The following is a 14,243-nucleotide window of genomic DNA, read 5'->3' on the forward strand; positions in this document are numbered from 1 at the left end:
ATGGTTTGTTTTCTATTTTTTAAATAATATTTCTAATGTTTCATACAGAAAGTCAATCTTCATTCATATATATTTTACAATCAACATTCAAACACATTGCATACGTTTTAAATATACTGCCAGGAAAAAAACTGCATTTTTTAAGTACTTTTAAAAATAGAAATTGAGTACATTCATTTTTCTGTAATGAAAAATTGAGCTATCAGATTTAAAAAACCCAGTATCGGTATACTTGTATGCAGAAGCATCGAGAATATAGTCAATTTTTTTTGTTCTTTCAAAATTGCTAAATACAATAAACTTGGTAATGTAAAGATATAAATAAATCCACTCAGTGCACCAGTATATCGTACTATTGTACCAATGTATGGTACAAAAACTGCAAACATAATACACACACATACTAAAATGATATTAACTAAAATGACACAGCATCTGTTGGATGTTTTGCATATCGACGAAAGCATTTGAACGCGTAACATATACGCAAGCAATGGAAAAACTGTCAGTAATTGAAAAAGTAGAACGATACGAGCACCGACTGTTAAGCCGCTCCATTTTTGAAAATTATTCAATACATTCTGTAAGGAAAACAACTTTCATTTAACATTTTCGTCGGTACATTTCACACGTTAAATATTCTTATATTTTACTTACGTCTTCGATGCATGATTTGCTGAGGGGAAAACATATATAAAATACTACACCAACTATAATATAAGTCAGCGTAACAAGAAGATATGCTATAGAAAGGTCTCTTCCCTACAACATAATGACATAGTTTGTCACTAAATCTGTAAAACTACAAATTTACGAAAGAATCGAAATTACTTACATTCTTACTTTGATCATGATTACTTTGCATTACAGTAATTATGATGTTATGAATAAAAAATGACATTGCCAACATTCCAGAAAGAGCAGGAAACGAGGATTTCAATGACCAATTAATTTCCCACTCTGTGTCATCCATGTTAATGCCCCATGATGCTGATTTCACCAAGACAAAGATAATCAAATATATGATTGATGCAGTTCCTGCGAGATACATAGAGTTTTCATAATTTGACAAAGTAAAACATAAATTTATAGGAGAAAGTCATATGTATGTTGTGACCTAAAAAAATATCAAGAAAGCAACTAATTACATGCAATGGAGCTATTGGTAAAAAGAAAATAATAGGTTTTACTTACCAAGGGAATTAAATTTCGTGAAGAACGTGGGACTACTAAAATTTAAAAATGGAAATATCAATAAACCAAGAAAAATGGGAACTGTTTTATATAGATCCCAAATTGGTCCTAAAGTATTGTATGTATTCTCATGGATTATACTGATATTATTATAAATAGTGTTCTTTGGACACAAAACTGCAATTAAAATTAATATATCAACACATTAAAATAATTATAGTAGCTTTTTTTTATATGTATAAAATATGTACCTTCTGAGGGATGAGAAGCATTGTCTGCTGCAAAATGTTCTGGTGTTGCAATTATACTATCTGCAAAAAACATAATGTTAGACGAAATTAAGTTAGTAAATTAGACGAAAAATAAAAACTTTAGTTTGTATTTACCATATATAAAATTTACAGAATTGTACAAGAAGTTAGTCATCAGTACCCAGTAAGCAATGGTTGCACCCAATAAAACAGTAATACTAAAAATTTTAGCAACATATTCCGCCGATTTATTTAAATATATTCGACTTAGCTGCATCACTTCTATACCTTTGTGTCCACCTTAAATAAATTGCCATAACTTTACTGTTACACTGCAATTTTCAATATTATGTTTTGTGTTGCCTTCTTACCATGATATTTATGTACAAGAAGAAGACAGTAAGCTGTATATAAACAAAAACCGCTCATTAGAAGTATGAGAATAATACCAGGTATAAAACCAGCCATTTGAATACCCCAAGGTATTGTTAGCATAGATGATCCTAATATAGTGTTCCATATCGAAAACCTATAAATATATAATAATGTGTGAGCACAAACTATAACTACCTTGAATAAAAAAATGTCAATTATGACAAAAGAAGACGATCATATAAACATCTACTTTATAATGATTTTTCTATGAAGAAATAAATGATGTAGAATGTGTTTTAAACTCATAAGAAAATAAGTTGTAATAATTCTGTTCATGCATATATTTGGCAAAATTATCGACATATGTACATGATAAACCATGACAAATTACAAAAGTAACGAAATATATCAACAATTTTCGTAACGTAGAGTTTGTAAGTACAATTTGTTTCTTCATCATTTTTTTATATAATTTCATTTCATTATTTTATAGTTCTATTAATCGAATATTTGAAGTTTCTATTTCTTAATGAATAAATATTAAATCCCTTTAAAAGTTTAAATTATAATCAGTTTATTCTACTCTAAGGGGTCCCTAGACAAGTAAGGAGACATCTCCAATTGTGCATCGAATTTTTTAATCAAATTTTTTTTATATGTAAAAAAGGGTATGCAGAACAATCTCTGAAAGTAGGGAAGGGCAAATCTTTTCGTTTTCGAGAAATAAATTTTTAAAAATAGCTAAATTTCGATTGACGAGTGTCAATCATACAAGTGTGAAAGTTATCATAAAAATAGCGTAGCGCAGTCGGTAAATTACCAGGTTACGAAGTCGATCTTTTGCGCTGGGCGCGGTTTGATCCCGGTAGGAGGTACTTATTTTTTTTTTTACGTTTTCTTCTGTTTGTATCATATTTTGTTATGGAAGCTATCTTTATGTATCTCAAGATTGTTTTATAAAATATCATGCAATTTTTATGTTTTTTATCGTATTGAAAACACTTATACACTCATGCATGAGTGAGTGTTAGAATGAAAATACGTTCTGATTACTTGTTGTAGATATTTATATAAGTTACGCGGATGTCATTCTGAGGGAGTTTATGTAATGGCTGTGTGCAATGTTTGTTTGAAATAATTAAATTGTTATTTACAGATTATGTATAATGACGTATATTTTTATAAAAGCTTGTAAAAACTCTTTTAATATATAAAAAGGTAGTTTTCATAGCCAAACATGATAAAAAATAAGAAACCGTAAAAAAAAATGAAGTGACTCCTACAGGGTTCGAACCGCGTCCAGGAGCGCAAAAGATTGATTTCGCAACCTGGCACTCTACCGACTGCATTACGTTGCTTCTAACAATTCAACACTCCGATACGATAGACACTTTTCAGGGCCGGTTTTAGCAATATTGGCGTCCCAGGCAAGATTATCGTGGTGCCCCTTCAGAAGCTTACAATTTTTAAGAAAAGAAGACAAGGTAATAATATAACGATGAATCTGTAGGTAGATTGTAAAGATTGTTTAACTACAATATATACCAGCTTTACTAATCTACACCGGACTGCGACGCCCCCAAAAATCTGGCACCCCGGGCGGTTGCCCGACCGCCCCCCTCCCCTAACGCCGGCCCTGACACTCGTCAATCGAAATTTAGTTATTTTAAAAAATTTATTTCTCGAAAACGAAAAAGAGTTGGCCCTTCCTACTTTCAGAGATTGTTCTACATCATACCCTACTTTAGATATAACAAAAATTTGATTAAAAAATTCGGTGTACACTTGGAGATGTATCTAAGATGAAAAAGGGCGAAAGGGAAATTTGTTCATTTCTTATTTTAATATTAAAGAAAGTGCATAAGGGTAAGATGAAAAAAGTAGCATATATGTAGGTGAAATGAAAAGCCAAAAAATGGCTGGTACGGTTAGAAGCTAGCTACGGGCATTGACCTTTCGGGTGGTCGTCTGTTGCCCAGGCAACCGACGGAGCACTAACCCCTTCTAATGTGAATATACTGTGCAGCAGACACAACCACCCGATGGTCGACGAAACGTGAGCTACCGGTAACCGCGTTCACCTTGTATTCCCATTCGTTTCCATGTCTTAAAAGCATGTTGCCGCAAGAAATCAAAATTTTCAAAACTGTTGAACGTTCGATGAAGCTAGAAACATCTCGACATGTGTAATTTGGAGTTCCTTCTTCTTTTTCTACTAAGGGTACGTTAACCAGGCGCGTGCTTTTAGGATGTGGAAACGAATTGCCGTTTACGTGATCCCTAAACAGTAATCTAAAACACGATGATTAATAGTAGTGAAACTTATTACCATGAAAACGTCTGGGTGTTTTCACGATTTTTCATACTTAATCATGGGATAGGATCCTGACAAAAGGAATTTAGACACGAGCAGGTGAGTCCAATGCATTCTAATAATCATTTTAGTATGAAATATTTGTCATCGGCAAAAATAACTCGTGTTGAGTAAATTTTGGCCATTTGTTAATTTATCGATAGAGTTTATGTGTATTACTTCAATTAGAAATCAATAAAATCAGACAAAAAAATTATGTTATCTACGCACACAAGACATTTTTTATGTAAACCTTCTTTCAAGTTTTGATACGTATGTTTAATATACGTCATACAAGTCAAGGAAAATGATCTGAAGCTTAATAGAAGCATACATCGCATTTATCGTCTTCAAAATGCATGAAGACATTTCTGATGCAAGATTTCATTTTTCTCTCGTCATCATCTTTCTAAAAATAATGTCTGGTGACTGATAACAAAAAATTTATGAATGTGATTAGATTTCAGAACGCTGTACTAAGAGTATTGACCCAGAACCCTTATTGATGATAACATGATAGCTTATAATTTCTAATTAATATTACATTATTCTACCGTGCTAACTTTAATAATAGGTTTTGTCATGCACAAGTTATTTCCTCTACCTACTTGGTTATTTTATAGCGGTTGATTTTTCATTCTACAATAGTATTTAGTCATATTTAAAATATAAATTTTGTATAATACTTACACAGTGACTAAAGAGCTTTGTTTTGGTTTGATATCATTGCACACAGCTTCTTGTTCCAGCAAACAAGATTGAGATAAAAATTTACTTGTAAAATCATTCAATATAGATTGTTTACTGTTTGATTCATATTTTTCGTTATTAAATATCTGATACAAAATAGGAACAATAAGTTTTATTAAAATTACATTAATATTTTAATGAAATTCATATGCCAGGACACAATTAATTATCATCATTTTTACACTAAGGACATTGTTTTCAAATGAAATGATTTGTACTGTAGTATCTCGTGAATTGAAAGAGGTTCTAACAAAGACAACTAGTTATATATACATCTGTATGTCTATAAGCTATTCAACCTTGATAAATATAAGAATATTAGTCTTGTAACAAAACATGCAATTTTATATAGTTTGTGGTATTCTCACCATATCAGTATTATGAATTTCATAACATCTGTCTTGTGTTACATTTAATGGACAAGACGTATTTAATGATAGTGGTATAACTAATGCGTGATCTTGAGCAAGGGGTGGCGGTCTCTTTGGTATTACAGTACCAGTAGACTTAATGCTACAAGTTTCTACGCTACCATAACTATAAAAAACATTTCTAGTAAATAATTACTATTAATAATACTATAATAAAGCTATTTAGTATCAGATGCAATATTTTTTAATACAACATATATGACTTTTTCCCAAAAAAGGAAAATTGAAAGGTTTTGTAAAAGTCAATCCCGATTTTTTTATTTGGATCTAAATTTGCATCTAAATTTTTCTTGAAAAGTTAATTTTGTTCAGAAACTTTCTTTTCTAGGACCAAGTCACTTATAATAATACTACAGATAAATTAATTTTAATACTAATTTGATAATAATATTGAAATAAGTACTTGAAATAGGTATTAGTAGGAGTACACTCCAAGTCGCTTGTTTCAGAGTCTTGAAATATAACAGAGTCTGTGCTCGCTTGGGACTCTGAAGAAAGTAATGGTGTACTTTCAGATCCACTGTCATGAATGTCAATATTCCAATCGTTTGGTGTCTTATGCATGTTGCGCTTAATATTTTGTTGCGCCACAAAGACAGAACTATTATAATAAACGAACTATATTATTAAACGAAATACATTTCATTTACATATTTTAATAGTGTACTTACCTACTGTAACAATTAGTAGCGCATCTGAGTGTGATTCACAAAAAGTTTAAAACATGTTTTGGATTAACGTTTAAAGTAAACTGCAGACTCAATTTTAAACACTCACGAGTGATATATTAAAACGACGGTTCCGAGTTTAGTTTGTTTTTTGTAGTATGGAAATTTATTCACTTTCAAATTACACTACGATTATTGAATCAACAATAGAAAATCGCTTTGAAAACAACACCTTTCTTGATGCGCACGCTTCGTGACTGAAACTTCAGGAAACCCGTTGTTTTAAACAACTAAGTGTCTGTTTTGTAAACCCGCGTACTTATATCGGACATCCTTGACATAACAAGCTCCCTCCTCCTCATTTTTCTTCATAACTAAACTGCCCATCGTAATGAGCAACGGTCATCTACAGGCGCGAGTAATTTTTACTTAAACATACAATCAAATTCTTTTACGTATTTTCGTGGACTCTCAGCGTGAAAGCACCGAAACGTATATAATATAAAAAGACGCGATACGTGTTTGTTACGCAATCATATATTTTTTTTTTTTAAATTAACATATACATATATGTACATATACATTTACATTATAATATATGAAATACAATACAATACAATCAAACAATTTCGAAAAAGAGTACAAAAACACGAATCAAGAATAATAATAATAATATCAAGAATAATAGGCTTATCATTAAAGATATACGCAATTGTTTTTCAGAAATTTATAAATAATTAGCAACTGTTGAACGAGAGGCTTGTACAGAAAAGCATCCACCGTACGCAATCAAATTGTTTTCTTTCATTCAATGTTCATTCTTTTTTTCTTACAATGCTATCTCTGACTTTATCTCGCCCTAAATCTGACACGCGTTCGATAATCCGTAAAATATTATTGAAGTCAAATTGTGGTACGCATTCTTTATTATGAAATAACGAATGTTTTATGAATAATACAAAAATAAGATGAAATTTGTCATGGTGGGTAAGATTCTAGAAAAAGTGTGTACAGTGGACATGTTTATCTTACACTCGAACGATAAGACAAGTATGATTTGCCATTTGAATTTGTAGTTTTGTACACTTTACGTGATTCATATCGAACGGAAAATACTACGTAAATAAAAAATACTTGAATATTTTATGAATATTCAAATATGGAAATTTAGAGCGAAGTACACATTTTTACGTTTTTTATATATTTCTTATAAACATAAATTTGATAAGTTTGTGAGAAATGTATGAAGAGGTTGGAAAAATTTGTGAACGATTAATTGTAATTGTCCTCCAATTGCATTCGATAATTACAATATTAATTGACGTCAGCCGGAATTACAGTTGCAGAAATGATTATCCCCAATTGTGATACAAACATGTATAAATATCATTATACAGCGTGTCCCAAAAGTGTTGTAACACCTTGAAATGGGTGGTTTGGGAGGTGATTTGAAACAACTTTTTCCTTAGCGAAAATGTTGTCCGAGGCTTCGTTGAGGAGATATTAATGGAAAACCGCGACCAATCAGAGCGCGCGTATACCGTTGGAGCGGCCGCGGTAGCGTATGAGCGCAGCCGCCAAGCGCGTCGTAGGGTACGCTCAACCGGCATACTCGCGCTCTGATTAGTCGAGGTTTTCGCGAGGTTTTGGGACACCCTGTATATCATTATATATTAACGTAAATACAAATACTTATTTGCATCCTACGAGTTAGTGTACGACAGAAGACAATATCGTCGAGGCTTGTTTACAGTCGAAAAATGTAAACACATTAATTTTCTTCTATCGTAATGGAAAAATGTTGCAAATAATATCGCTAACGAAATATCTTAAACAAAAGTAAAGCTTGAAAAAGATCGATGAACTTAAAGAACTTCTAGTTTACATTATACTATTCATACAGTCAGTGTAAGAAATATTCTTACAGCAACCAATTTAAAATAAAATTAATAAGAAAAGAAATAAGGGGCCGACATTAAACGTTAATTTAAAACTTTAATTTACGCAAATTCTGCTCTGAAAATATGTAGGAATGTTGGTCAGTTATTTCTTCCCCTAAAATTTATTAATAAAATAAATACAAGAAGTATTATTTTGAATTGGTTTTTGTACGAATACTTATTAGACTGACTGTATTACACTGACTGTACACTACGAATGTTCATGATCAAATCGTATTCGTCGAATATTCGAATCCAGAAAAATGAACAATCCGGTCCCACGAGACAAATTTAATTTGCCATTTCTAGTTCTTCCCAAGTATGATTCACATCGAACGGAAGCTACTGCGAAGATCAACAATACGTCAATGCGGGCTTCTATCGTCGAGATTCCCTATCAAATGTTTGCGACCGATTATCAATGTTACGCTATGAGAATATTTGTTTCGCATTCGAACAATTTCTACTCCCGGAGAACGATATTATTAGTCGTTGTTAAAGCGCGGGCGCAATGTTTCAAGATGGTGACCCGTACCCTTGCATGTCATTGGCAGACAAAGTTCAGTCTGCTAGCTGACGCCGAGGACGTGTTATGAAATTATCGAATCTGATTTCTTACTGTTGACTGAATTAGATTGCAGGACGGTCGTATTCTTTGTTTCAGTTATCGTTCCGTTGAACTGCAATCCCGTCGAGATATGTCGAGTGCGGTGACGAGTAGAATAATCGAGACCCGAGTACACGAGGGCCAAAAGCCGGGTACTTCGGGATTACGCAAAGCCGTGAAGGTTTTTATGCAAGAGCACTACACGGAGAATTTTATTCAAGCGATACTCCAGGCCCTTGGCGATCAGTTGGCTGATAGCACGTTAGTTGTAGGCGGAGATGGAAGGTATTACGGGAAAGAAGCTGTTGGGAAAATAATCAGAATAGCGGCAGCCAATGGTGTAAGTTGTCTCCCGTTTTATCAGTTTGCATTCAATTTGATTTGAATACGTTGATAACGGTGGCGAAGAAAAAATTTGAGGTCATTCTAACGGAGAAAATGTTGCTTCATATTCTGTTGTCTGGGTACACATATTACAGTTAGATCTCAATAAAAAAAATGAAATTGAAAAGAAGTAATAGATATATTCGAAGTCATAGAAGTTTCTTATAATGATAACAATAGTAGAGGAAAAATGTCAGACTATGCAAATGAATAGAGGATAAAAATATTTTATCTACTGCACGTTGAATAAAAATTAGAATAAGAATTATACATTGAATTATTTTACAGTGATAGATAAAAATTAATAAAACTCGATCACTCAGTAAAATGTCCACTGTCAACTTTTCATTTGTTTTATTGAAAAAGTAGCAAAAGTAGCGTAACGTTTTTTAAATGCTTTAGGTAAGAAAATTGATAGTGGGTCAAAATGGTATATTTTCAACTCCAGCAGTGTCCACTATAATAAGAAAGTATAAGACCCAAGGAGGAATTGTCTTGACGGCATCCCATAATCCTGGTGGACCAGATGCTGATTTTGGTATAAAATTCAATTGTGACAATGGCGGTCCTGCTCCAGATAACGTCACAAATAAAATTTATGAGATCACCATGTCATTGAAAAGCTATAAAATTGCATCTGACATAAATATAGACATAGATAAGATACAGAGTACTACTGTTCAAGTTGATGGAAACCAATTTACAGTAGATGTGATAGACTCTGTGGATGATTACTTAGAACATATGAAGAATATCTTTGACTTCCCAACTATCAAGAAGTTACTTCAAGGAAGTGCCAATCAACCTCCTTTCAAAGTACTTATTAATGGAATGAATGGAGGTATGAATTATATATAGTAACATACATCTGATTATTGCTACATGATTGCATATATAATAAAAAAAATATAAGTTTCTTGTCTTAAACAAGGTTTCATTTCATATTTCAATCTTCTTAATAGAAGTTAATGTTGTACTTTAAAGATTATAATTATTGGAATCATTTACAGTTACTGGACCATATATAAAACGAATATTCAGTAGCGAATTAGGTATTGATAATTCAAGTATCGTTAATGTAAATCCTCTGGAAGATTTTGGAGGACTTCACCCTGATCCCAACTTAACGTACGCCAAAGACTTAGTAGATGCTATAAAAAATGGCCCATATGACTTTGGTGCTGCTTTTGATGGAGATGGAGATAGAAACATGGTAAATTGAACTTTTGAATGGACACGTAAAATAAAGTTAAAACATGTGTAAATTTATGTTTACATTTGTCTCTCTTTAGATACTGGGAAAAAAAAGTTTCTTTGTCACACCTTCAGATTCATTGGCTGTATTAGCTGCTAACTTGGATACGATACCATATTTCAAAAAGACTGGTGTTAAAGGGTATGCTAGATCGATGCCAACAGGTGCCGCTGTAGATTGGGTTGCAGCTAAAAAAGGTGTTAAATTGTTTGAAGTACCCACAGGCTGGAAATATTTTGGTATGTTATTTTAAGCGTAACATTTTATGCACATCAGAGTTTATGGATTTTATCCAATACAAATTATATTTTATCGCTATTATCATATTATTAGGTAATTTAATGGATGCTGGGCATCTGTCATTATGCGGAGAAGAAAGTTTTGGGACTGGCTCTGACCATATTCGTGAAAAAGATGGAATATGGGCATGCCTTGCGTGGCTTAGTGTAATTGCAAATCTTGGAAAATCTGTAGAAGAAATATTGTTAGATCATTGGGAAACGTATGGGAGGAACTTCTTTACAAGGTAAATATTTATATGGAAAACTGAATCAATGTATAGTTTTGTGCTATATAACTGAAATAATGCTAGGTATGACTACGAAAATTGCGAATCCGAAGAAGCGAACAGAATGATGCATCACATTGAAACAGAAATACAAAAGCCTGAATTTCTGGGTTCTAAATTAACATCTGGTGCTAAAACGTATATTGTCAAATTAGGTGACAATTATTCGTATGTAGATCCTGTCGATGGAACCAAAGCTACTAAACAGGTATTGTTTGAGCTCGTACATTTTGCATAGTAAAGGAATGCGATATATCACAAATATTGAGATATTTATATAATTTTGTATGGCAGGGATTACGAGTACTGTTCGAAGATGGTTCCCGCATAATATACCGTCTGTCTGGTACAGGAAGTTCTGGAGCTACTATCCGTTTGTATGTTGATAGCTATGAGAATGATCCTCAACTTATAAAGAAAGATGCTCAAGAAGTTCTTAAGCCGCTGGTTAATATTGCGCTAGAGTTAAGTAAATTGCGCGAGTTTACTAAACGCGATGCACCAACCGTTATAACGTAATAATACATGCCCTTTATTGTTGATCTTTATTTTATCCAAAATGTGCTTTAAAAAGGAAAAGTGAACTTGTCTGATAACATAAATTAGTTAAGTAACGAAAGTATTTCACGTTTTAATGTATTCACATACACATCGAATGATGTTACGAATGTCGGTATTTTAGTTACATTACATTTCATTCAAATTATCGTATAAATATCCACAATATGAATTCACAGAAAACAAGAAGTGTGCATGTACGAATCAATATTTTGTATTAAGTACGATTGCAGAATTAAGAGTTTGTACAATAATCGCGGTGGTGCAAATTGTTAGGACACAAATGATTCACGAAAAATATTCAATGTTCAAACCATAAATGACACCTTGTTTCATACTTTTCTATAAAATTTAAAACTGCCTTGTTTTATTATACAAATTTTAACTCTGGTATGGTTATTGCAGTAAGACTTCAAACACGTAAATTCATTAATCGGTAGTTCCAAGATCACGTGTCTTTATATGTGGAAGCATTGTTTGCAAAAGGTATTCAAGCATGCAGAAAGATGGAAATAGTTTAACCCTTCGGTGCTTGTATAATGTAAAAATTTGTAAAATATATTCAATTATATTTTTAGGTTATATCTTTTTAAGAAATTTTGTTTTTTTTTTAAATTGTATGTGTCATGTAATCGATCGAAAGATGAAAGTATACAATTAACGTTCATTTATGTAGAATAAAAAGAACACATTATTTATACGTTCGGAGGAGACAATTTACAATATAGGTCTTTTTATGTGTACAAAAGTATTGAATAGACGTTTTGTATAGTTGAATTTTACTTGTACATGAACGAAACAAACGTATGTATATATAACATATTGCGATATTAACATCGGAGGGTTAATGAAAAAGCGTAAATTCAATTGTAATTGAAAGTAGCATACCATGTTATAGTGACTGATCTTCAAATATTTGAACTTTCAAGGTCGCTATGAATTTGACAGCATTATTTAAAATTACATTTATTACAAATTGCAAAATTATTACTATTAATTCAATCTGATATATGTAAACGAAATTATAGAATTTGAAAAAGAGAATATTTTTTGTTTAACTATTGTATTCAGTATTTTTTATTATGAAAGAAACTGAGTAACAGTAAATACATATGTAGATAGACACTAAGTCGATTGGTATATTTGCTTATGTAGATAGTAATCTTATTCATCTGGAAAATATTGGTAGATTTTTATGTTATTGCTGTACATTATTACTAGCCATTCTTCATATCGATAGTTATTTCAAATATCGTCTAATATTTTATTTTATAATTGTCTATTTAGTATATACAAGATAACTATATATTTTCTGTTCTATCGTGTAATGATAAAATTGAGATTTGAATCGATAAACTTAAAAAGAAACACATATGTGTAGAAAGTGTCGTCTCAAATTTCGTCAAATCGTGAGAACTATTTCTGGTATCATGATTTAACGAAATTTAAAATCATCAGTATATTTATATAGATTGAGAATCTTCGTTAATAGGATATTCGGTACATTATGTTAATAGCGTACAATATAAATATATGGAATTATATAATTTTTAATGATACAAATTTAACTTTGTCATATACAATGACTTTTAATTTAAATAAACTTGCGTAACTCTATAATTTATGAAATGTACTGAATATCTTGTTAAAATTAATTGATAGAATAGGATACATTTAAAAATGTGTAAAACTAACTAAAAAATGAATTGGTGTTATTTGTATGTGACAAAATTTATAATCGACGTGATTGACGAAAATTTCCAAGAGGATTTGAAAGTTCTTATGAATATTAAAGAAAACAGATATCTTTTCAAGAAAATTGTAAATCGTGGCAAACGATTTATATCGTGTAGATTTCTCTCTAAGAAGATATAAAATATCTTATAAAAGCGCATCGTTCATTTTAGTTACATTTATTTCATTTTCATATAAAGCGATGGCAGTATGCAGTGATAGATGTTTGAAGAAATGCAATCTATTTTTGTGAAACAAAATTATGAAACTGTAACAGTATATATCTAACACTACTGTAACTACGGAATTTTTGAAAGAATTTAAGGGAAAACTTTGTAAATAGTTGAAAGGGGGAAGGATACTTGGGGACCTGAGCCGACACAACTCCCATTCAATTTCTCAGTTACACCACAGACAGATATGCAAACGACATAATCCACGAATGCTCAAATTTTTTTTTCCTATCGATGAATGTATATATTAATCATTTGTATCTCAAAAAGAAACTATATCAGAAAGAATTGAAATGTAATTAACAATAAGTCTGTCGGTCACTCAACTGACCAAGTATTTATACGTGTTTGTGATCAAACATATATTATAAATGAGTTACTCTTAAAAGAAGAATAACTTATATTCTATTTGTGATGTAACATGAATGTTGTAATGTGGTAGTAGTGTCATAAAGACCAGCAATGACTGCCGATTTTAATATAAAGCTATTAACATATAACATTTGTATCATATTGAATACTAATTATTCATTGTAGGTATATGAATGAATGACTTTCCATAGACACGTGATCGAAGATTGGATAATATTTTAAGCAATATCGCAGTTTACAAAATGTAACTTGTTTTACACTGCTTTGTGTTAATTTTCATCAGAGCTGTAAATTCTTAATTACAATTACAAAACGATTACTTGACCAAGTAATTGAATAATTGCCATTACAACTACTCTGTCGCATGTAATGGTATTTCCAATTACTTAATTACTACCAGTAATCCCATGCATTACTTAATAATCACTTATAACGGCCCAGAAAGTAATTAAAAAGCATCTCAAATCTAAAGTAGTCAAAAATACCTAAAAGTTATTATAACTACTTTTTGTATTACTTTCAAGTAATTGCAGTAGCATGGACAGTAATTGTTAAAAGTAATGATTACTG

The 14,243-nt window shown here is 31.4% G+C and overlaps 2 protein-coding genes across 5 annotated transcripts; one reads left to right on the plus strand and one right to left on the minus strand.

Annotated features, from left to right (window-relative positions):
- Positions 1 to 71: 71 nt before the first annotated feature.
- LOC128895601 (sodium-coupled neutral amino acid transporter 9 homolog) lies at positions 72 to 6,399 on the minus strand. Of its 3 annotated transcripts, none has more exons than XM_054158452.1 (11): positions 6,030 to 6,399; positions 5,758 to 5,955; positions 5,292 to 5,460; positions 4,864 to 5,009; positions 1,817 to 1,974; positions 1,581 to 1,745; positions 1,446 to 1,505; positions 1,195 to 1,371; positions 836 to 1,038; positions 658 to 762; positions 72 to 581 (listed from the first exon to the last, which is right to left on the minus strand). In XM_054158452.1, the coding sequence occupies exons 2-11, from the start codon at positions 5,916 to 5,918 to the stop codon at positions 174 to 176; spliced, it is 1,752 nt and encodes a 583-aa protein (XP_054014427.1). In that variant the 5' UTR covers positions 5,919 to 5,955; positions 6,030 to 6,399; the 3' UTR covers positions 72 to 173. The 3 variants fall into 3 exon arrangements, with proteins under 3 accessions (XP_054014427.1, XP_054014343.1, XP_054014517.1); XM_054158368.1 differs by having other exon boundaries at positions 6,026 to 6,397; XM_054158542.1 differs by lacking the exons at positions 4,864 to 5,009; positions 5,292 to 5,460 and having other exon boundaries at positions 6,026 to 6,388.
- Positions 1,858 to 13,224, plus strand: LOC128895753 (phosphoglucomutase). Of its 2 annotated transcripts, XM_054158753.1 has the most exons (8): positions 1,858 to 4,233; positions 8,627 to 8,909; positions 9,356 to 9,794; positions 9,964 to 10,166; positions 10,246 to 10,447; positions 10,542 to 10,734; positions 10,801 to 10,984; positions 11,071 to 13,224. In XM_054158753.1, the coding sequence occupies exons 2-8, from the start codon at positions 8,661 to 8,663 to the stop codon at positions 11,293 to 11,295; spliced, it is 1,695 nt and encodes a 564-aa protein (XP_054014728.1). In that variant the 5' UTR covers positions 1,858 to 4,233; positions 8,627 to 8,660; the 3' UTR covers positions 11,296 to 13,224. The 2 variants fall into 2 exon arrangements, with proteins under 2 accessions (XP_054014728.1, XP_054014640.1); XM_054158665.1 differs by lacking the exon at positions 1,858 to 4,233 and having other exon boundaries at positions 8,337 to 8,909.
- The last annotated feature ends 1,019 nt before the right edge of the window (positions 13,225 to 14,243 follow it).

The sequence above is a fragment of the Hylaeus anthracinus genome, unplaced genomic scaffold (genome assembly GCF_026225885.1).
Source record: "Hylaeus anthracinus isolate JK02 unplaced genomic scaffold, UHH_iyHylAnth1.0_haploid 0, whole genome shotgun sequence".
NCBI classification, from domain to species: domain Eukaryota; kingdom Metazoa; phylum Arthropoda; class Insecta; order Hymenoptera; family Colletidae; genus Hylaeus; species Hylaeus anthracinus.